This window comes from Caloenas nicobarica, chromosome 4 (genome assembly GCF_036013445.1).
Source record: "Caloenas nicobarica isolate bCalNic1 chromosome 4, bCalNic1.hap1, whole genome shotgun sequence".
In the NCBI taxonomy this organism is placed as follows: Eukaryota; Metazoa; Chordata; class Aves; order Columbiformes; family Columbidae; genus Caloenas; species Caloenas nicobarica.
In genome coordinates, this window is record NC_088248.1 from 69830807 (window position 1) to 69855616 (window position 24810).

A 24810-nucleotide genomic window follows, 5' to 3' on the forward strand; every position below is an offset into this window, starting at 1 on the left:
TTCGGCATTCTTACCTAGATACTTGCCATTCTGCTCTACGAGCTTTGATAGTAAATTTTCAGATTCTTGAAGCTTTTGATTCTAACAGAAGAAATGTTATCATTATAGCTTAAAAATAAAATTCTATTACAAAAAGTTAACACATTTTTATTCTGTTTTGCCTGTACAACCCAAATTTTTCGAATGACACTGTAAAGGTGAAGTAAAGATTAAAATTCAACCTTTTAGTAAGCAGGCACACTGGGAGATTTCCAGCAGGCCTGAATTTGTTCCAAATGTATTTTATTTTACTTCAGAGTGCAATACGCGGGCTGTAGGTGCCCTTCTTGCTGCCTCACAGGCAGCCATTTTCTGAGCCGTTTCTCTGGCCATGAAGCCATGTTGAAGGATCTTGACCTGTCGTTCCCGACTGTCTTCCAGTTCTTTCCAACGGTTCTGTTCCAAAGAATCCTGCGGAAAAGACACACAGATGAATGGAGTGCAGAGACTATAGCGATTATCTTTAGAGGATACACTGAACTTCTCTTTGATAACCTGGCTGGTTGGCAACGCGGTTTATTTGCCAACAGGATTGTGAAACTTGCCACCCTCAAATGGGGCATGATGAATAGAAAGGTAACTTGAGTGGGTTGTCCAGTTTAAGATTAATTAAACACAGCTGCAACACTCCACAAAACATTAAATCAAGATAAAACTACATCTGAATGGTTTGCTGCCTTATCTTCTTTCTTTGCCAACAGTTTATTCTTGAACTCATAAAGGAACAGTTGCACAAATCCTATCAGACTCTACTGGTTTCTGGTTCAAAAGCTGGGTTCACAAGGGAGCATCCCCAAAAAAACCCCAGGACAAACACAAAACTGCTACTTTTTCATCTGATTCTTTGCTTAAAATGATGGAAATTAACATTTTTTTTCATTCATGATAGTTTTTCTTACGGTTACTTTTCCAAATTGCAATATAAATGGTTTTATAAAGAATGTCCTAGTCATTTATAAACAAATGTTACATTGACTTATATCAGCACAAACCCATTGGACCTAAAGCACCATCACAACTGAAGCCACAGCCTGGACTTGGAACCTTAATACAAGGGGTTAGTGTCTTTTTTTTTCTACTTATTGGGGAAACTAAAAGGCAGTACAGACTGAATGCCAGGTACCTATTGCATTGTAACTAAGGGAGGAATTTTCTCCTATAGTCACACGAACACCCTTTTCAGCAATATGCAGTTCAACTGGAAAAAAGATGCTGCTGAACGTATCTGACTGGAATTGAGCCACTTCCCTCCAGTAGCGTTTTGATAGGGTCATGCAGAGCTGAGCAGACCTGATGGAAGATACACTAAACCAGCTAAATAATTTATAGTAACCTTGAATTTTTTCCTTTTTTTTTTTTCAGATGTCTTAACATTTGAGCAGAACATACACAAAAGCACTGTGAATCTTAAGAGACTTACTGTGTAAAGCTAAGCTCAATAAAAAAACAAAATCTACCATCAAAACAACTTTCGAACCCTGGCCTTTTTGCTCATTCACATGACACCAGAGCACTCATGCAGACCCACATCAGGTAGTGAAAAAGTTCCACCTGGGAATTTATAATTTATCTTTGTTTATTTTAAAAATCTTGGTGAAAATTGTGAATTATACGGGTGCTTTCCTTTGAAGTCTGCATTTATTGCTCCTACTTTACTCTGGACTCCAGTCAGCAAAGCATTTAAGCATGCGTTCAAAACTTCAGAAAGTCATCCCAGTTTAGGAAAAGCTTTCTTCAAATAGGTCTTCCATGTTTTCTTTGCTGAGAGGGATAGACCTAGTTGTCTGTATAATATACATGTTTCCCTTGCCTGAAATGGGAATTCTGAAGGCAGCAGGCATTGATACTCTGAAAGATTGCATTATTTTGGTTTTTAAACTATACACACATGAAACATACAGTTTTCCTGTTCATTGAATTCAGCTTCATCTAACTTTCTGACAAAATAGCTAAAGAATTATTATTTTAACAGATTGGGAGATTTGGTTCTAATTTTGCATTGGGCTAGTTCAGCTGTTAAAAAGTGATCCCATCACGCATGTTCACTGCCGTGTTCCATATGTGCTGTCACCGGGATATGAACCACTTCTAAATGTTAGGCGTGCATGAGCAATGGCAGAAGGAGCAGCAGGAGCAGCAGTTCCTCACTGCTTGTCTTTAGACACTTGCCAAGGAAATACAACCAGTGCGAACAGCCTACGGGCTATTGGTGCTTCCATCCAGTTTTGTGGGAGCAGGCTGAGGAAAGGTGAGGCAAAAAGCATGGGAATGACCACCTGGAATATGCCTTGTGTGAGACTCGGGGGGAGTGTCCCAGTTTGGTGTGTGAGAGGAAGGTGAGAAAGACAAGAGTCAGGGACAGGGGTAAGATGCTGTTTCAGTGGGAGGAGAGTGTGTGGTAATAAAAGTGGGAAGCGTGTCATATGGATGAGCCCTGCTCTGTGGCAGCAGGATGTGTGACAAGAAGCTGAGGTCAAGGCCACGGTTTGGAGAAATGGTGCCGAGGCAGGACACAGGGAGTTGCTATTGCCAGGCATTTACGGCACCATCTGCCTCCACCCCCCGCCAGTGCTGGCAGCTGAGCAAAGGTCTGCGAGCAGCAGGTCTGTCATACAGCTTTTCTCCTTATGGAACTCCCAGACCTTCCTCCATGCAACGCTGGTTTTCTGGGGGGTGATCTTTAAGAGTCCTGCTTGCTTTTTGCGCTCCATTGTTTTTTCTACAATCTTTTTCTGCAGGTTTAAAATACGTTCATCTTTCATAGGCCTTTCACCAGGCTGGGACTTTCTTTTCTTTTCTTCTTGCCTGTAAAAAAAAAAACCAAAAAGAAGCAATGAGAAAGTAAAATAATATCAACTCACAGAATAAATCCATCTGAACATATATTATCTTGAGAATAATGAATTTGCTCTTGCTTCTGGGAACCAGCTAGACTCAATACAGGTTTAAATCATATAGCTCGATGAATGTGGTATTCACAACTTGCTTATTGTTGTTTACAGAACAGCTTTACTAAACAGTATAGAATAATTTCTTCCCACAGGATGCCATGATGACAATATCTGAAGTATTTCAAGCCTGACATGACATTCTTTAGAAAAAGCAAGTGCAAACACTGTGATAATACTGCAGCTTTTTGCTTGAGAGAACTATTGAGTTTTCCTTATATGATCATTAGTATTCATCTCAATTGCTGCATTCCTTGGCAAGTCCTTTTCTATGTAATCTCAATGCCCAGATTCAGCATCTATGGAGTGGTGAATTATTAAGGTTAGTGGGTTTAGGTGAGCATAAATTGATAGAACCATGTGCAGCATAAAAGTAAAGCATAAGAGAGAGGTTATTGATTAGTCTTCCTTTTTTTTTTTTCCTTTCCCCTTCTACTATAGATATTTTTCTGTCCTCTGGAGTTAACATTTTATCTGGTTTTGCTTACTTTCAGCCAACTGGCACAATTTACTCATGACTTCTTCATGTAGGTTACACCACCTTACATAGTGATTCACTTTACATCCAACTTCCTCTTTTATTCAACATTGCCCTTGAATTTGGCTCAGTCTGACCAAGCTGTAATATTAATACTATGTCATGAGGAGCTGTGATTCTCTGGCCAAATTCAGAGTTAAAGTAAGTTTCAGATCTGCCAAAGAATACACACAACTATATAATGTATAACCAGGTTACATCTGATGACTTCTCTCAGCTGGCAAGTTTTGTAAAAGGTCCTCCTATATTGTGGCAGTACAACATTACAATTGTTGTTCTTGGAAACCAGATTAAGACTCCAAATGACTGAGAGCAGAGTGCACTGGGGCGTCGTTCAGCTGATACTGTGAGTGTTATTCTGTCAGTGGCAGCACTAATTTCACAGGCAGGCTGCCCCTTGCTTTACAACAGAATTCCCTTATCTCTTGGGTCTGACACCACAGTGTTTTCAGTATGAGGCCCACTCTTTTCAAGAAGCTGGAGGATGGGGAAGAAGGAAGTTCCTTCTCATGCTAAACCCACCAATTTGCCTCAAAAAGTGTCTGTATCAAGATTTCAGGGATCCAAACACTTTGTTCATCTTGGGAGAAATGAGAGATTCCCAAATCCTCAGGAATGGCATGAAGGGGAGATTTGAGCCATGGCACATTCTGAAACGTGACTGTGAACTCTAAACAAGGGGCACAGTTTCTTATTTCCAGTCATTTTCCTGAGACACCTCCTGAACACCTCTGCTCCTTGAGTCATGCTGTCTGGTTAGGATAACACTTCCTTGTTCTCATTAATACTGTGACATACTCTGCTACACTGAGATTAATTTTTAACACTATTCTGTAAATCTAAAAATTATGTGCTATCAATCTAATTGTGAACATGGGTTATTTCTATTTGCATTGTAACAAGGCATTGCATTCCATGGGGCATAGGAGAATATAACAATAAGGTTTTATGTAAACACTTGATGATTAAATATTGTCAGTGGGACTAAGCAACAAAACCTTTCATTACACACAAATCCACATTCTTGTAAATACAATTACAGGAAATACAGCAAGAGGTTTAACATCATGAAGCAGCAGCAGCTGCTTCTGAATTAACATTGTGAATAGTTGCTTAACCTCCGACTAATATTAAGCCCTCTTTCACACGAAGTCACGTGCCAGTCATCTACACTATTCCAAAGAGGTGCCAATCCCATAGATTTTCAGATGCCACACCACACCACAGCTGAAACTCAGAGAGAGGAAGGAATAAGGTCAGTTGAGAACTTTCAGGACTCAAGACAGAAAGAGCTCATACGATCTCCGTCACCCCATATCAAATGTTTCCTAAGAAGTAAGGTAACAGCCAGTCAGAATGAGGTAGTACATAGACAGAAAAATCCTCTCCAGATTCAATAGAAAATTATGTGATGACTTATGGAAAAAAAATGCAGAAACCATTTTAATTTTACTTTTGTTTACCAGCTACTAGTATTGAATGAGCACCTTGCACGGAAACCAATCTTTAAGAATCATACTAGTTCCTAAAATGTAATGTAAAATATTTGGTCAAAAAAAGAATTCGTTCATTTTCTCTTCTTTTGGTCTCAGATAAGAGTCTTCTGTCCCTTTGTGAGTACACCATTATTTAAAAAATATTTCCCTACCAACGGCTTTGAAAAAAAATGGCAATATTTTTGAAGTCCGTATGTATTTGAAACACTTTAAGAAACTCTAGTTTTTGCTTAGTGACTTTGTCAGAAATAACCTTTTAGTGTTAAGGAATGAGATTAGAGGATTCTTGAATGTGCTTATCGAAGTTTGTAGAAGTGTGGGGTATACAGATAAACTACTCAAAGGAGGAAAAATAAGGGATTAAAGATTTAACAGAATATGGATATAAAAGCAAACAGTGAAAATTTCTTTATCTACCACTGATTTCATTCACAATTCACTTTCCATGTAAGCCATGTGTACAGTCAACAGCAGAAAGACTTTGCCTTACTGTGATAAAGTACAGAACAATTCCATCAGTGATGGGTAAAATGTGTCTTTCTACTTAAAAATAATATTCCAGGCATCGTAAACTGCAGCTGATATCCCATATTTGTTGTCTCAATGATCTCCTTAGTAAGTATGATGAATTTAAAAAATATATAATTATTTTTTTAACTTCATGTTTTACAAACTTATCATGGAGTTTGGCAGTCCAGCGTCTTCTTATTTACATATCCCTTGTAATTATTTAACTATCTACCGCAAAATTTTAGCATCTGGCCAAATGGACTCTAGGGCCAGTAGGTTATCCAGCCTATAACTAAAGAAGCAGAAATGCAGCATTAAAGGTTTTCCTGTAGGAAACGAAAACACTTGGAACAGTTGGATTAGGTCTTCTCAGCTGTGTTTTAAACATGGGGAATCTGAAGATCTGCACAGAGGATTCCCCCTGAAAACCACATTATGCTCTTTCTTCATTTACATTTTCAAACTCCAGCTGTGCATCAAAAGTATACGGAGACAGATGTGTGACACTGAGTCTTAACTGACCCAGTACTTGTAGGAGAAGGAGTAAAAATGGCTGCTTGACCATTCTAGGCACCAAAAGATCAACTTAAACAGCTAGGACTGTGTTTATAAGCTCACCTTACAAAATGGTGTCTTGGGCAATAAACACAAATATGTATTTTTAAAGCAGAAGTAGAATTGCTTTATAGTGCAATAAACTTTTTTAAAAAATTATTTCCTCATAGTCTCAGTGACAAGGGCTGCCTGTACTTCAAAGCACCTTGCCTTTTTCTGTCCTGCATGATATGATTCTTAGTTATTGGGGGGACGAAAATGAACGTGTCTGTTAACTGTTAAGGGAGTCATCATTTTGACATTTAAAAACACTACACTACTAGATTGATTGCTATTTTGTACCAATTTGAGGGATTTAAGCACTCAAAATCTGACTCCCTTGCAAAACAATTAACTTATTAAGCACGTAATTTTAGGTGGAGAAGTCATTGTTATTCCTAACGGTGTTTTCCTCATTTGAAGTAACAATTATGAAGCTGTATAATCGAAGTTCATTCATAGAATCACAGAATGGTTGAGGTTGGAAGGGACCTCTGGAGGTCACCTTGTCCACTCACCTGCTCAAGCAGGGACATCTAGAGCTGGTTGCCCAGGACCGTGTCCAGGTGGATTTTGAATATCTCCAAGGATGGAGACTCCACAACCTCCCTGGGCAACCTGTGCCAGTGCTTGGTCACCCTTACAGTGAAACAGTATTTCCTGATGTTCTGAGGGAACCTCCCGTGTTTCCTCTTGTACCTCTTGTCCTCTTACTGGTCACCACTGAGAAGAACCTGGCTGTGTCTTCTTTACAGCCCCTCTTCACATGTTTATATTTCTGATCCATCCTTGCTGATAAATTTAGTCCTTCTGTTTCAATGCTTGTGAAGAACTGATTACCAGCAGTAGGGACTTGGAAAATAAATCTTACTTCTTTATTACCAACATGCGCAAAACCCTAAGTATTTATGAAATTTTTGAAATTAATGAAATCACAAATATTACAAAGTACAAACCCGAAGTCCCTTATACTGCTAATTATTCAGCTTTTTTCATTATTCTAGGCCATGTTTTGGAAGCCTGAAGCAACAGCCACACATGGGGACAGCATGGCACATGTTCGCCTGTTCCATCTTTCCACATCCATGTGCTGCCCCTTCCCTCAGCTGTGTGCTGCAGCCCAGGGCTGTGCTGCCAGGGAGTCCTACAGCTTTTGGAGGATGGGGCTCCATTCTTCCCTCCTTGCCCCAAAGGGACTGACCCCCTAAGTCAGACCTGGACGCTCCAGGGAACACCTGCTTCGGGGAGCTCGTTCTACTTGGAAAGAACTGTCACAGTCATCCATCCATAACCCTCCCTTCTGTTTTTTCTCCTCTTCTTCCTCATAACCTGCTTTCATCTAGGGGTGGCCCTGACTTGGGGAAGAGAAGAGGCTGGGGCAGCAGGCACCGTCACATCACTTGAAAATGAGCAGGAAAACAAACAAGGCAGGAACATGAGCAAAAACAGAAATAAGGCTGGATTCCATGTACCTCACATTTGTGCCAGTGGCTGGTGGGGCTGTGGATGTGCTACTGTCATCTGTGCGAGACAAACAAAAGGATAGCCTGGGGTTCACTAGATGGGCTTGCAGAGGAGCCAGGAATTGAGAATGTGAAGTTTTGTGAGATGACTCTCCTCTGAATAGCTTTAAACCACATGGATGATGGGAGCATGCAGTCCCAAGACCAAAGTAAAACCCCCAAACCACAGATAATGTGGAAAGAGGGAGCCTCAGCCCCAACTGGTTTGATCTGTTGCTTGGTTCTTAGTGCCTTAAATTACTCACAGTAGGAGATGTAGCCTGACTAGAATGAAAGGGAATTGTACCTGACATACACAGGCACATCACTTCAGTACATTATTAGCACATATTCAAACACTTGTAAATCTTCTGGCACTCATGCTGGAAAGCTGAGAACTCAAATGTTTGTCCACTTCATATGCCAGTGCTGATTTTCAAACTGTGTGAAATTCTGGCAATTAAAGGGACGTCCTGCGTATATACTGACTCAAGTGTTCTGCAAGCACTCACAAAAGCACTGCTGTGATGGATGTCATGGCTTGCAGTCTATTAAAGGCTGATGTCTCTGTAATTTTTCATGTTCCGTTTCCTATTTTGTTTAATATAGCTCATTATATGCTTGCTCAATGTGCTTCTTTTGTGTTGATGTATGTCTGTTTGTAAATGACATTGAAAGGAACCTGCTTAGTAGGGACCCAATTAAACTCCAGCTGACACTAACTAAAGCACATTTGTTTAGCAGAGCTTAGCTGCCATTAGTTGATAAGCAGTAGCCTTCAACATCATGCAATTTAAGATAGAACATGTAATTTTCTATTGATGTATAAGGCTATCTTATGAGGAGCATTGGTAAGATTTGCTGTTCTATTCCTGTAATTATGAATTCATTCTGTAAACATAAAACTTTGCTTTTTACGTCTCCTGTGCAGTGTATCAATAGTGCAACCCAAGCAATTAATCACTCACACTGACGTGATGCATATTTCAGGATTCAAGATCTGTAAATTAGGTTTAACATACAAAGCCTACAGTTTGTTTAGAGAGAAATAAAAGCTGCAGCAAAGTGTCTAGCATTTGTAAATAGGCCAGCATGCTGTATTCCTATATTGACAGAAATAACACTATAGATTTGGATTATAGATGAAAATGCATGAAATAATATACTTCCAAAGAACATTATTTCTGGTATACATTGAAGATGCCTCTTTATGGTTGATGCTTCCACAAGAAGCCACATAGATTGCCTGGGAGCCATGAAAAGAAATGTCTTATAACATCTATAATGAAACTTTGTATTTTCTCTGGAGAGCAAATAGGGCTCCATTAAAATTACTGTATTACTTATCATGAGTGTGATGAGAAGCTTGCAAATTAAGTGTTTAATTTCATTTGGATTCTATCATCTTTGGCATGCTAGTCTGTTCTAAAAAGCATTTCAAATGTCAGGACAAAAAGTGAATCAAAGTTAGCTTCTCATTCAAGCATGGCTTGTTTCAGAATCAGAACAGCTTTAGATCTGAATTAAGCCAAAGAGTCTATTTTAAAGGAACCCACCACTATACAAAATTCACGGACTGCACGTATAGCATTACAAATGATTCTTGTCGTAGTTACTAGTGAAACAGGTTTTATATATTGATAGTACACCAGTTCTTAATGCGTAGTTTGTATCTCTAGCAGAAAGCAGTGGTTTAAGTTGCTCCCACAGGCCTCTGCAACACTGAATGTTTTGCGATTTGAGTGTATTTCCAGCTCAAACTCCAGGTTCTTTAGTCTTCAAATCTTTTCTCGATATATGCCATAGGAGAGAGGGTCACTGATCTATGCAGTCAATCTACTGCAGTTGCAGTTATTGATTCATTAAATTCATTAAACTATCTTCTTAAGCACTAACATAGCAAAACGCCAGTCTTTGGAGATTAACTATCAGCAACAAACCAAATTAGAGCTGGGACTAGTGAGAACCAGCTAAATGAACACATCAATACTGCCTTCTGTAATTGCGATTTAGAACTGGATGATAAATCAATAACATGAATCGAACTCTAGGAAGCCACCTTTGGTATCTTGGCAATAAACATGAATCTCACACGTCTGAAGACGTGTGCTTTTAACCTGATACGTGTCTTCAGAATGTCAGCCTGAACATGTTTGCAAAATAAATATGGCAAGACGAAGACTAACCTCTCAAACCCACAAGGCAAAAAGCGAAAGACAACTTGCAAGAAAACAGTAGCAAGTAGTCAAGATACAGTAAAAATGGCGTAAGATCAAGGAGTGTGCCATATTTTATACTTTTACACAGGCTTTCTTCCTTCTCAGCTTTATTTGTAAATAGCTTTAACTTAGATTTTAAACTCTTTGTGCAAGGGACCTGTCTTCTGCATATGTGAAGCATCTATAATGGTTATGGACAATGGATAATAATAATAATGGTTTATGACAATGAATAATAAATATGATAATCAATAATAAATGTGAATAATGAATACGGAATTTGATCAGAGAGCCTGTAAGCGAAGAATTTTCTCTTTGATCTGCTGCTATAATATATTTAATTTATAACTTATTATTGTTACCAGAAAATCTCTTTCCTAAAGTATTTTGAACTCTAGAATAAGGCCTGCCTTTTCACATAACTAGTGAAATTCAAGGAAGAAACCTGTAGCCCTGTTGTATTGGTTTAGATGAAAATGAGAGACCCCTTTAAGTGGCAAGCTAGAGTGATTCTAATAACATCGAATTAGTTCTGATTTGCTGAAAAGGAAGAGAAGAAAGGCAGAACTTATTTCTCAATATATGATATTGGCTCTGAATCCTGGGGCAATACTTTCAACACCAACTTATGGAGTGTCTTCGACCATAAATGATGAAAATTATTCTTAAATTAATCTGATGCAAATTATTTTTGAGAATAAAAAGGAAATTCTGGCCTCCGTGTAACCCTTGACAAAAATCACACTGGTTTATAAAAGGGCAATGTTTTGCTCCTTGTTTTTCTCCTCCAGGGGCTAGCAAAATATTAACAAAGTTGCAATGTCTTAAATGTCACATGCTGTTTTATACTGACTTGAGAGCAGCTGCTCGTCCAAGTTCTGCTCTGAACATGGAAATCTGGTCCAGTTTTTCTAGAAGAAGTTGTTCCTTAGCTTGTTTTTCGTGAATTATCTGGTCTCTCTTTTCTTCCTCTGCTGCCTTCTGTGCTTCTCTGAGTAGAGCGAGGCGTTCACGTAGTTCCACTATCGACATTTCACAAATTAAACCATGGCCACCGGTCTAGAGAACATGAAATATAGGTTTAAATAACACTGTAAATACCAAGGGGAGAGCAAATGAGTAAAACTAGAGTATTTTGATTGTGTTCCAAATCGTGCTGAATATATTTGGACTTAAAGAAATATTGGGACAGCCCTAATTTTTAGGTTGTAGAGCTTCTCTTTCGTATGTGTAAAAACCACAAGGGTCATAAAACATTTCATGGAAAAGCATTGAAATATACAGTAATCAATAATAAATACAACGTATTTGCTGTCCAAAAAATTCTAGTTGACTTATCTTTTAGTTTTAATTAGACTTTTGACGTTTTAAAATGTTTAAAACTGTTTTGTTTGTTTTAGTTTGTAAAACCAGAACAGAGTTTACACTAAAAAATATGCAATTTTTGTATTTACCTGTTTCCAAAGCATGTATTTGATCTATCACATCACCTACTATTTCTATCTAAAAAGACTAGGACTAAACAATGCTTTGTGCCCAGGAAATTCAGATCTTAATGCCTGACGTTAAAATATTCAAACTTGAATGTTTAATGAAGGCTTTTAAAAATCCACTTTGCAATGAGAGTGATAATGACCCTGATTCTGAGATGTAATGAGACTTCTGCACCTTATTTTGCATATGAAGACAGATAATTTCTACAGATTTGTGAACACTTGAAGTTTTCAGCCCTCTCTCTTACATATACTCTTCCTTTCCCTAGGTCTACACATATATATCTGCATATGTGGAAAACTTGCATAAACCCACACAAATATTGAGCTTCTGTGTAGCTTTCTTTGCAAAATTTAATCCATTTCACACCAAATGATATTCTATTGTCTATCTTAACATAGTTTTGGTACACAGATTTGGTGTGTATCTTGTAAAATACCATGGCGTGTTATAACGGAACATATGGGTGCAGGAAATCACGCTGCTAACCTGACTCCTGCTATATAGCTGTATAACATTGAGAGTGAAACACTGGTTAGGAATTTAAACATGGAGACCTTGCTCTACTCAGTTACGTAGAACTAGTGACAGAAAATTAATGACAAAGTCTGGGAAGGATGAAGTGGGTGGGTGTGAAATCTGAAACAACAACCACTCCTCTAAATTGTATTTCTCAGACTGAATTTAAGTGGTAATGATAAACATGTAAGTAAAACTCATTACAATCCTTTTAATGGAGAGAAATTATTCAGTTAAAGAGCCTTCATTTTTTCAAGTAATCCTTTTTAGCAGGTAAAAAAAGCCCTTGTTTTGAATACTGAGCGAGTTGTTGACAGAATAGTAGTCGCCTTTCTGCTTTTGAGCTTTTTACAAAAGAGAACATGAAAGACAAAAAAAACCCAAAACCAAAAGCCAAAAAAACCCCACCCAACCAAAAAACCCCCAACCAAACCAAAAAAGAAGGATGCTCCGTCATAGACAGATGCTCAGATTGTCAGTTTGGCTGCAAGAATTGACCCGGGTCCGGTCCCTCTTCTCTGGTCTGGGGTCTTATCTAAGCAGCCTGGTCAGGTACTTGTCCCCTGGGGCTCAGCCCCTGGCTGTTCGGGGTGGTGGGTCCATGGAGGAGGGGAAAGCCAAGTGAGATGCAGAAAACAGTGAGTGGGGGCAAGGGGGCGCAGGGGAAATAAAACCACAAAATAGAGTAAGACAACAAGGCTTTACTCTCTGCTGCTACAACATCGGTGCTGTATAGGCATTATGATTCTGTTAGTTATTATGATTAGTTAGTCTGGAGAATCTAATGACACAAGCTTGTCAGTGAAGGAGAGGGTGTCTTGGGTGGCCATCCCTGGGGACTTCTCCAAGATCTCCAAGAGTGTCTCCTGCAGTTTTGGTCCCCATAGCTTCTCTTTCTAAAGCTTCGAAAGTTGGGTCAGTAAGAAGAGACCATCAATCTTTTTTCACCTGAATTCCAACTCTTCAATTTTGACTCAGTGGTTTCTGCTTCCATGCTCCTCATATGTACTAAACACTTCCTAAACACTGGTCGCCGTCAGTAGAAGACTGATCAAAAGGTTGATAAGAGTTGAATCTTAAGCAGTCTTTATTTTTGCATCTCTTTGAAAAATATGTACTACCATAGGTTACTGAAACAGTAAATGATCATTTATCTGCTTCTCAGATTTCCATTTAGAGTGAATTTGCAAATAGCAAGTGCTGTAATACCTTGCTTCTAATTTAAACTGGTCAATGCCCATGAAGTTGTATTCATAGGAAGTGGAAAGAAAATGTTTTGCCAGAGGTCATATATACCAGTAGTAGTGTTTGAGCATGGCAAGCAGACACCCAAAAGGTGTAGGAAAGAGAATTTCCTAGAAGTATAGAATGGTAGAGGGTGAATATTTTGAGTGTCTGCATTTCCAAAATACTCGGTGAAGACAGCGTAGTGGTTCCTAAAATATGAAAAGTCCTTTACTCATGCTGGTGTTCAAGCAACTTAAGTGCCGTCAAGGGAAGAACTGGGTACTTTAAAAATTATGAGAATGAATGAGAATTTTATGGACACACACTTAATTTCACTAGGCCTGAAAAAGCCTTTTGTAGAAAGAAAAAAAAACCCACCATGGCAAGCTATCACCAAAAGTGTATTAGTTTACTCAGAGTACTATAGTAATAGTGAATATAAATGAACCGTGAAATTGAGATATAGAATTATAGAAAGATTTGAGTTGGAAGGACCTTTAAAGGTCATCTAGTTCCAACCCCCCTGCCATGGGCAGGGACACCTTCCACTAGCCCAGGTTGCTCAAAGCCCCATCCAGCCTGGCCTTGAACACTTCCAGGGATGGGGGATCAACAGCTTCTCTGGGCAGCCTGTTCCAGTGTCTCACCACCCTCATGGGGAAGAATTTCTTCTTGATGTCAAATCTAAATGTACTCTCTTTCAGTTTCAAACCATTGCGCCTTGTCATGTCACTACAGGCTTTAGTAAAATATCTTTCTCTGTCTTTCTAATATGCCCCTTTGTATAGTGAAAGGCCACAATAAGGTCTCCCTGAAGCCTTCTCTTCTCCAGGCTGAACAACCCCAACTCTCTCAGCCTGTCATCACAGGAGACGTGCTCCAGCCCGATGATAATTTTTGTGGCCTCCTCTGGACCCACTCCAACATGTCCAATAGCTGGACGCAGGACTCCAGGTGGGGTCTCACGAGAGCAGAGTAGAGGGGGAGAATCACCTCCCTTGACCTGCTGGTCACACTCCTTTTGATACAGCCCAGGATATGATTGGCTTTCTGGGTTGCAGGTGCACATTGCCAGCTCACGTAAATTTTTTCATCTACCAATAGCTCCAAGTCCACCACAGGTCTGCTCCTAATCAGTTCATCCCCTGCTTGGTATTGATATTGAGCATTTCCCCAACCCAGGTGCAGGACTTTGCACTTGCACCTTTCCTTGCTGAACTTCAGGAGGTTCACATAGGCGCATTCCTCAAGCCCGTCAAGGTCCCTTTCCTCAAATGTATCAATTGCACCACCCAGCTTGGTGTGAACTGCAATCTTGATGAAGGTGCAATTAATCCTACTATCTATGCCATTAGGGAAGATATTAAATAGTATTGGTCCCAGTACCACTCATTACTGGTTTCCACTTGGACACTGAGCCATTGACTGTAACCCTTTGGATGTGGCCACCCAGCCAACTCCTCATCCATCTAACAGTGCATCCATATCATTCAGGTCCCTTCTCTTGTACTTCCAATATGATCTGGATGGCCACTCCATTTTCAGCAGTTACGCTTTTGTAATGCGTAGGATAAGCTTGAATTTTGAATGAATTTTTCACATACGGCTTGAAACCTGCTGTTTTTCTGCTTTGGCTTTTGAGATGAGCTAGATGGGAAAATGTATTTAAAGCCATATTCTGTACTTCGAAACAAACAGTATTTTAGTGGAAGCTCTATGTGAGGTCAGCAGGCACTGTAAGTGGCGATGAGATGAACTAGGTTCAAAAAAAAGAAAGTACTGACATTCCAGTCACCTTCATTTTCCTGAATGAGAGCCTGCACCATTTTACAGAAGTTGTTGTGATTGAAAAAGTAATGACATTTCCACATCCGACAACATCATACCGTTATGTGTTTGCAGCCTGCACCTTGTGACTGAATCACCTGGGTAACAAATAAGCAGTGGGACCATGGTAAGGGCTCTGCTCAGGGTTGACACAATCTGCAACTCTATCTGCAGCAGTAAAAGACCTGGAGATTGGAGTAGCTTTTGGCTTTTCCATGCAGACAGTTTACAGGGCCTGTGGTGTGCAATAATTCTTTGTACTCTTCACTTTTTTCCCCTGCTTTTTCCATTGTGGTTCAGTGATATTTCTCCACAAATGGGTGGGGTGTGTCTGGGTTTGAAACAAGAGATTTGCCTTCTTGGGCTGGAAAAGAAGTGGAGAAGTGATGGCAGCCACCATAAAGGCAACCGAAGAGAGTAAAGGAGGATGGGACATCTGATTTTATTCTTGTTTACTTATTTCACACTTTAACATTAAATGTATGCTAAAATCTGATAAATGAGATGGGGGATTTATCTGGTAGCTGCAAAGACAGTGGGTAGCTTTGGAATCAATAATGGCTCAGTTCTCTTCAGAGGAGCAGGAGATAAAACTAAAGTATTGTACTGACTGTTCCAACAGCCCCATGGAAGGAAGACCTGCTCCTTCTGTATTGTTTCTGTAGATTAACCATGGATGTTTTTAAAATTTGTGATCTTCATTTGAATACTCTTGAAAGAAAGAAAGAAAAAACTCAAATAATTATATTTAAATTTCTAGGGTCATTTTATATTATTCTGTGCTATTCTTCTTTCAATATGCATAAGAAAAATGGAAGAGTAGTTTCAGCTACTCTGCTTCTGATTCAGTGGTAAGGTAATAGATTTCAGATGCTGCCTGAGTCTGGAAATTCAGCAGAAGTGGGCATTGCAAAGCCCAGTCTCGGGCATATAAATTGTTGTACATCAACAGTATGTCCAAGAAGTTTGGGATACATTTACTGTAGACTTAACCACACACAAAAAGTCATTTGCACAGTACGTGCATAACAGCTCAGCAGATTTTGGGTTCTCTTGACAATCTCATACACCTGAATGTTGACAGTTGTGAAAGCACAGGAAATTAATTTTGCTAATTACCATGGCAATCACCACTGCAATATGAACAACTGTGTATCAGTCCAAACTTTGTGTTCATTTGGTTCTTACCCAGGACTCACAAATCTGTGAATTTGTGAAGATGGATAGAACACGTTGTAATCACTTGTCGGTCTCTTTGTGAAAGATATTGGGAACGCAGATCCTTTGGCAAAATTGAAAGTTCAAGGGGACTAAGATTTTGGTTACCATCAGAATATTCTTCCTGGTAAAATTTTCATTTTATAAACTTGGTGAAAGTTCCAGTTCAGATCTAACTGTTGTGTCATGGAGTCACTTTGTATTTAACGTCATGCATCCAGACTGACATATCTGCATGCAGTACCCAATTCCACTGAATGTGTGAAAGATGTACAATATACATTTATGTAAACCCAGTAGTTTTCCCTTTTGAGCTTACCTCAGTTAAATCAACAAACTTGTGTCTGAGGCTCGGTAAAGACGCAATAGCTCGTATTTGTTGAATTAGTTCGTATCTTTTCGTAAGCTTCTCCTCCTCGTCTTCTAAAGCTTGCCGAAGAAGTTCTCGATTTTCTTCACAAACTTCCTGAACTGAAAGAAAAGAACTAATCTCTGTGAGCTGGCTGCATATTTTAACACATAGTCCATCTGGAGGAAAATTCATATGAATTTGTGAATAACGATACTAATACTGATCTAAAGGTACTTGAGGGTACCGTCTGGCATTGGTGGGAGGAATCACAAGAGAAACAAATGAGTACTTCCCACCTCCACCATCTATCATTCTATTCAACACATAAACATACTGTATATATACATAGACACTTCGAATTACTGCTTTGTAATTTCTATTCTAATTAGTGCATACTGTTTCATTATTCAATAAAAGGATATGCAATAGTAACAAAAAAAATCCATAGTTTTACAAGCTTTATATATGATAGAAATCATGGAAAGCTGGTACGCTTTGCCATCTCATTTCAGAGTGGCTAATGCCCTCTGCCCCCCTCAGCCGATACACACGGATGGAGATACACAAGCAGAGAAAAGTCTGCTCACCAAATCATCCACAACTCCAGGTAGCCTGTGCATACAGTACCTGTTGGCATGGCGTTGCACCGGAATTTGTCCAGCCATGCCAGTCAGAGCAGCCTTCTCCATGGACCTCATTAGCTAATGCATTAACTGGAGAATTTTCTTCAAGAATAATGGAGGATGAGTAACGTTATTTCCCTCCATCCTAATGACTGGTCTGTCTGGGAGGTGCTACATCTTTCTCCCTTGTGATACTGTCCTTCTAGGAGATGGCTTTTCTTTCCTTAGCTACAGTCTTCTTCTCTGGAGAAGACAATAATGAGCCACAATTCTTTCACAGTGGTTGCTAGGCGAATCTTCTCTTAATGATATGAATCACAAGAATTTGAGCTTCTTAACTTGATTTGACAAAAAGTACAGTCATTCACATATGCTACTTTTAGATTGAAGGGAAACGTTGCAGAACAATAGTGCTGTATTTCTCCCTTTTAAGCAAAGAGTAATTCCAATGACCAGTAGCTTAGAATTTCTGATCTGCCCATTACAAACTTATTCCTGGAATTCATATTCATACATTTGTGGGAACGTATAGCCTGGATCTTTCCCTCAACTTCCCTTTCCTTTCTGTAAAAATTGTAATTGGCCCAGGAAAGTAAAGATACAGTAATTTGGGGACATGTGTCATCATTTCTCATTTTTCTGGCAATATATAAATACCTATCTGCTGTTTGTATTTCTGGAGCTTTATTTTTGCTTGCTTTGCGTTCTTGTGTCCTTCCACAACCTGCTCCACCAGCTCTCTCATTTCTTTCTGTTCCTGTAGACGTTTCTCTGCGTACTGGTGCATCAGCTCTGCTTTCTAAATGCCAAACAAACAGGTGAATAAAATTTCTGATAACTGGTGATCTGAATGCCTCAAATCATTGAAATAGCGCAAGGACGAATGGATTCGAAGTATTACATCATCCACAAAAGTAGCAAAGGACATTGGCTGGGGACAACACGGAGACCCAGATTTAAGCTCCCTTCTCTATGTTTTATTTCCCCACAACAGCCCTCCATAACATTTGCACTGCTGTTTTCCAGGATTCCATCCCCATGTTTCTCAAAGCAGACAAAAAAAAGCCATCTCTGGCTCTGGCTGTGAGACCAAGAAAAAGAGTGCCAATCTAATGCACAGCTGGCTGTGTGCCTGCAGGATCTTCCTGGGCCTCAGTTGTAGCTCTGTACCATACAGGAAGTCCAGTTTGGGCTGTCACGTTCCTTTCTTTGTTGGCGGAAATGAACAGGAAGCAGGAATCTGGATTTTCCCAGACTGCATTCTTTACCATACTTTCTGTTTTAGGTGGAAGACCAGAGTTTTAAAAGAGGAGAAGGGTGAGCATGACAGCTGTTGGTGAATAGGGGATTGGTGCTCAGTACTTATATGGATGAAGTGTCTTGCTTTTGTCTGTTGGCAAGTGAAGGGAGCTGCCTCGAACTGGTCAGGTTAGAGCAAGTCTGACTTGCACATCCCCAAATCTATGCGTATTGGGACATTTCTGTTAACAAATAAAACATTTATGCTCTGAAAGTGAGGTGAATATAATAATTACAGTAAATTTGGAATGAGTGTGAGCGATCACACTGTGCTCAGTTGTACACAGTAGGGTTCTTGCTACAGCCTGTCTGAACAGACATGAAGACTCAATGTCAAAAAAGACTGAAAGATTTCTTTAAAGGACAGAGAAGGAGCTCATTAAGTAACTTTCCCTTTTGCAGGGTGGCCTTTATGAAAATCTTGTACATTTGTGGTCCCATCCTAAGTTGCTGAGGCACTGTAGAGACATCTAAGAGAGGTGGCCAAGAGAAAAGAACTGGCTGGCCCACAGGGCATAGCGGCAAACTGGGCTAATAGAAAATAAAAGCCTGTGATAGTGACCAAGAAAACTTCTATATCTTTTAATCTAAAGCATTAGTTGTTTCTTTATTGCTTGTTTAGTTTATAGGAAAAGCACTGGAAAAATGTAATGTGAGTTTGGGCAAAAATGAAAAGATCTAACAAAGTTTTTGGGAAACTGTGATTTGCCAGATCAGAAACTGTGTGAAAGTACTTCTTGGCGTAAATATTCAATTTTCCATGTATATAAATCCAAAGAGGGTTATCTGCCTGAATTTCCCCCTAGGAGAGATTTAGGCATGTCAGATAATATGAAGTAAATTGAATTATATCTGTTTAAGAAAACAAAATCTTTCATATTTGTGTCTCTCATTTTAACAAGATAATGACATTAGTCATATATTGGTGATTTCATTGCAAATGGCGTTTAGTATCTCAGTATCTGTTCAAAAACGATATGCATAATGACATGAATATAGGAGAGAATGCTTTAGCCTTCTGTTTTTTTTCAATTTGCTTTGTAAGTGTTATCAGTCTTGTAAAAAGTACTTTAGTGGATAAGCATTGCTGTGTCTGGAAGTTATAGCACTATTTTTCCATTTTTTGCAGACTCCAGTGAGTAAAGACACTGTACAGGACTTTTACACCTTTGTATAGGAGGTATCACCTATGGTATGTTTTGCATTGATTGAGCGTAAGCAAAATTTGAGCGATGCTGTATATATTACCTCTTCTCTCATGAGATCAGCTTTCTTCTTATTTTCTTGAACTACATTCTGATGGGCTAGAACTGCCTCTTCATAACTCAGTTTCCCTTGAAGCCTCCTACACTCTATTTCAGCCAGCTGCTCTTCCAAATCTTTTCCACGCATCTGTTTTTGCCATTCCAAGAATTCAGATGGGTCTCTAGCCCCTCGTAGCAAGTTTTCAACTCTGCAAGAGAGAAGAAAGGGTATATTATTCCAGAGATCTGGCCTTGCAGCCCTGCCTTGGTTTGTAAAACATTTCTAGTAGTTTGTTGTGATACAAGGTATTTGATCTCTGCAGAGAAAAACGGTGCTCATTGCAAAGTCATTTGACAGATACATTTTAATTCCAGTCTAAGAGGTGTTCCTACCTTTTGGAAAGCCTGAGAAAGCCAGGCTGGAAGAAGGTGCATGAGGGCAAGGACCTGAAAGCTTTCAGGAGAACAAAGGCCCAAGAGAGGGCAAACTTCAGCTACATACGGATTCTCTTAAGGCGCAAGAAGAATCAGGCTGAAGGTATGCACATTTTCTCAGCAGATGATTTGCTTGGAGGTAGAAGGAACAAGTAACTTTTGTCTTTGGCAATCTTCTTGGCCACTTTAACACTGAGAACTAAAATATTGTCTGCTTGATTCTATTTCTGGTTTGTATTTTGCCAATTAAATAATATTGCTGACGTGAGGCAAAGAAGTATTCAGCTATTAAGCAAAACCACATTCTTATTTTTCGTGCTGAGAGGGTAAAGCAAAGCAAAGCCCTGGGGCAGGCCCGTCAAAGTTCTGCAGCAAAGGATTGAATGAGCCAAGAATTAGGGCAGAGACACAAAAATGCAGTGAATTGCGCCTTACTGCTGCTCCTCAATGTGTGTATATATATATATATATACACACACACACACACACACACATTTTTATATATACATTTTTTATATATATACACATTTAATACACCACAGATGCGTATCTATATATATCTATATATCTATATTTATATATATCTATATGTCTATATATCTATATATCTATATATATGCATCTGTGGTGTATTAAATGCAGCTTAAGATTAAAACTCATTAATATAAAATAGTGTTAAGTTATGAGGAAAATCTATGCCTTTGCTGAGTGGAAGAAAATTCTGACAGATAGACTGAAGACTATTATATGTAATATAAAAGAACCTCAATATACATACATATCTGATAACAGAACTTGAGTGATGCATAGTATTTTACTGCTAAAATCCCGATCCATATACCAAAATTTGCTAGGTCCAAAGAGCAAATCCAACCTTAAGTAGTCATTCTGGGACTTAATATCCTAACAATATTAAGTGCTTAGCCTGCTAAGTCAGGCAGATTAGAAATAATACTAAATCAAGATGACACGGTATAGGTTTTATCTTTGTTAAAATTATTAGTGAAATGTTCTGTAATTCTAGTCATAGAATACAACCTGCAGTGGCCATTCAGGAGTCACCCTCTCCCTAATTAATGCCAGCTGAAAACCTGTGCTGCTGAATAAGGATTCCTTGTGTCAGAGGAATCTTTACATCGGAATTCCTTAGAGCCCTAAGTGCACCAGAGGGACCTTCAACCTCTTACTCCCCACCCGTGCCTAGGATTCGGTTGCTTGTGTTCAAAGACAGCTCTGTTGCAGTATAACATTGGATCGGGCTGGAGTGAAAAGAGCTGTGCGAGGAAGAGCTGTGACCGTCCTGTTGTGTGTGTAGTTTCTTCACGGGAGCCACATTTAAGCTGATGTTAACAGCCTTTGTCTTTGCTAAGCTCCGCTGTAGGCCTGCCTGCACCCAGCCCGGTACCTGGTTGACCCTGCCTTGTTGATTTGGCTCCGTGGCTTGACCTTGGCCCTGACTCGTCACTACGGCCTCATCGGGCAATCGCTGGATCGCTGGCTGACCCTGCTGTCTGTCACTGCCTGGCCAGGGCACTGTGGAACTGTGCTGCTGTCAGTGAGGACATTGTCCCCACGTGCCTCGAGGTCATCCTCGGCTCCGGGCTCCTCTTGCCATGTGGAGCAGCACGCTCTTAGACCTCTGTATCTTTCTGTGATAGAAATGCACAGGTATTTTTATACACATATAAGCAAGTTCAAGGATCAAATCTGGCATGTAGTTGACCGCAAACCATTGAAGAAAATGGAGGTATATGAAATTATTTGGCTTAATATACATGCATCTTTTATAACGGACACAAAAATAGATGAGTATTTGGGTCACTATTTATTCTGGAGAATCAGAATAAATATAACAAGTGATCTTTATTGGACTTTGCAGGTGGACCCTGGCTAGAGTGCGAAATCAGAACACAATCACACAGTGTAGCATCTGCAGTAAAACAATGACTTTAACGCAGACTTTCATTTCAGTCGACTTTTCTCTTTATTTATCAACTGTATTTATAGAATAGCTTCCTAATGCCTTACAACAGATCCAGTATTTTAGTTTACCTGGAGTTTACTTAATCATTTTTAATGCGGTTAATTATTCTATGCCTAGGGACATGAAAAGTAATCTGAGAAGCAAGTGTGGTTGTTACCTCTTGAGCTCCTGTTCCATTTTCCGCTGATAGAGGGCACCCTCTCTTAAAATAGCCGCAGCATTTAATTTAATAGGTATATTGTCGATCTGTCAGGAAGGGGAATGTATATACTATCGTTAGTAATGTAAACCATAAAACAGAGTATAAAAACATTTCAATGGGTTAAATAAATCGATCTAAGACAGTATAAATTTTGCTTAAAGCATTCATCTAGCATTAATCTGACATTCACAATGAAATTGCATGCTGTTCATAAACCACTCAAGCTGCTTAAGAAATCAGCAAAGTCCCCCAAGTGGATTATAAATTCGTAATCACTCTTGGACCATGTCAAATCCCATAGAATGTTCTCACTTCCTTTCATTTTTTTCAGTGCTCATATACATAGTGTGCAGGGATTCCATCTGCTTTGGACAAAGAAAACAAACTGCTTCTCTGAAAGACAGTCAGTTAGCCAAAACCATTAAAGTGCAACATAAGCAGTATATTTCATAGGAAGCTTTCGAAGTGTTTCACAAATAATCACTATTATAACTTCAAAGTCGTTCTAAGACAACTGGCATCACCAGTTGCCATGTCCATTTTCTAGACAGTAGAAGGAAGCACAGTTTTCAGTGACTTTGAGTCTTCATGGTGTAACTTGGACTTCATCCTATGGCTGCTTTGCAGTTCTTCAAACTGTCATTGCCTTGGGACTAACTCCCAGAAAACCTCTAATGCTGAGGGAGGAAGAAAACAACCTCTTTGCCAGTTAAAAATGTTGGCTGCACAAGCAGGCTATTCAGAAAAAATATATCACCTTTGCAGACACATATAATAGACCTGAACTGAACCGAGGCAAAGCAGTGCTGGTGGGATAAGAACTGGGATCATTCCTGCAGAAAACAAAGCTCAGTCATGACACATTGACCTAAATCCAGACAAGTTCTGTGTTCAGAATCCAAATACGAGTTTAAATTCCAAATTAGCAGCTTAATGAGTGGCTGAGAAACGGATGCCCAGAATCACTGAAGCTAGAGACTGCAAATATTGTATGCGCAAATATGTACTGCAGTCTCCTGAAATACAAAAGCTCACTGGAAAAAGGGATGTTTTACAATTGATATTAATTAGGCAGGTTTAGGATAACAAACACATGTTATCACCTAGAAATTCACAAAGTAGGATTACCATGTTTTCCACACAGATGGCACATTTTAATGGAGAAAAATTAATTACCTGTCTGTTTCATGACAAAATGATGATAACTTGAAGAATTTAGGAGAAGAAGCAAAACAATGTATTATATTTTATTTCTTTTGTTTGACTCACTATAGTTACTCTTCTTAATGCCTAATGAGGTCTTTCCTTCCTTTTGGTCTGCTTCTCGACCCTCCTGGAAGACTTTTGCATTACATGAACAATCCCTTTCCAGCCTGTATTTTACACATTATGCTGGCTTAGGGTTGACATTTTCTCTGACACATATAGAAATATTCATCTTTTTGGCAATTACCTGTGTATACCGATTTCATGTTCTGTATTTACTAACTGTAATTTGGATAGAAAACTAAACTAATAATGATTATGGAAATACCTTTAACTTAAGTTTCTCAATTTATTGAACAGAAATATGACTGAAGTTCATATAGTCAAAAGAACTAGGACTCCCAAGACATATGCAGACAGGTATAAGTAAAATAATTGAATAGATTCCTCTCTGTCATGTGGTGTCAGGGAAGTTTTGAATTGTACTCATTCTCTTCCTGTCATATCTTCCCTTTTATCAAGATGAGAAAATGGAAGCAATCAGGAAAATCACAGAACATTGTAATTCTTGTGGAAAAAAATGTATTCACTGTTTCCACCTAATGAACACACAATGGCTCACCAAAACCAATAAATATGTAAAGAGCAAATCCTGGTATGAGCAAGAGGCAGATTGAGACGGTGATGATGCATTTGTACTAGTGAAAAGGATGAATAGACATTTCGTAACAGCAATGAGAAATAATTGCTGCTGCACATAATGTGTCTGAAATGAAAAATGTGTTTACTATACTGTAGGTGTTCTAAAAAGAGGAAGGGAAAATACTAGTTGGGTAAAACATTATATAATTTCATTAATTTGAGGACAGATTATAACTTTATTTGTACATCTTGGATAAACCTTTCTCTTAGGATTTGTCTACTCACAGAGTTGTGCAGGCAGGAAGGTAAATGCAATAGAAAGTATTTTAGAAGTCAATAACAATATGCCTATCACGGCTTGAATGTTACAGCAGGATCTTGAATATCACCTAACCAACCTTTAAAGCAAATGTGTTTAGGCGAGATAAAACTGATTGTGCTCCTAGAGCAGACACTAGCTGGTGTTAGAAGTGGCTCTGATCGATGCCATAAGAGTCCAGATCCATATTTTTCTTTATGCAGTTTAGGCGGATGGTTTGGCTGTCATTAGTCTGCACTAAAGTTTCAGTATTTTAAATTATCAGAAAAGGAAGCAGAATATACATAGTGTTGAACTAAACCCACATAATTACAGGTCCTGCCTGTTTGGGTGAACTATGTAAATGTTTCCCATTTTGGTAATTTCCCTCTCT

General features: G+C 39.1%; 1 protein-coding gene across 1 annotated transcript in view; it reads right to left on the reverse strand.

Annotated features, from left to right (window-relative positions):
* Positions 1-282: 282 nt before the first annotated feature.
* CFAP99 (cilia and flagella associated protein 99) overlaps positions 283-24810 on the reverse strand; it is a 59222-nt gene continuing 34694 nt past the window's right edge. Inside the window, exons 10-16 of the mRNA XM_065634512.1 lie at positions 22226-22314; positions 19654-19858; positions 17764-17905; positions 16451-16602; positions 10700-10905; positions 2682-2844; positions 283-450 (exon numbers count right to left, since the gene is read on the reverse strand). Coding sequence (XP_065490584.1) covers positions 283-450; positions 2682-2844; positions 10700-10905; positions 16451-16602; positions 17764-17905; positions 19654-19858; positions 22226-22314 — 1125 coding nt within the window. The remainder of the gene's footprint in view (positions 451-2681; positions 2845-10699; positions 10906-16450; positions 16603-17763; positions 17906-19653; positions 19859-22225; positions 22315-24810) is intronic.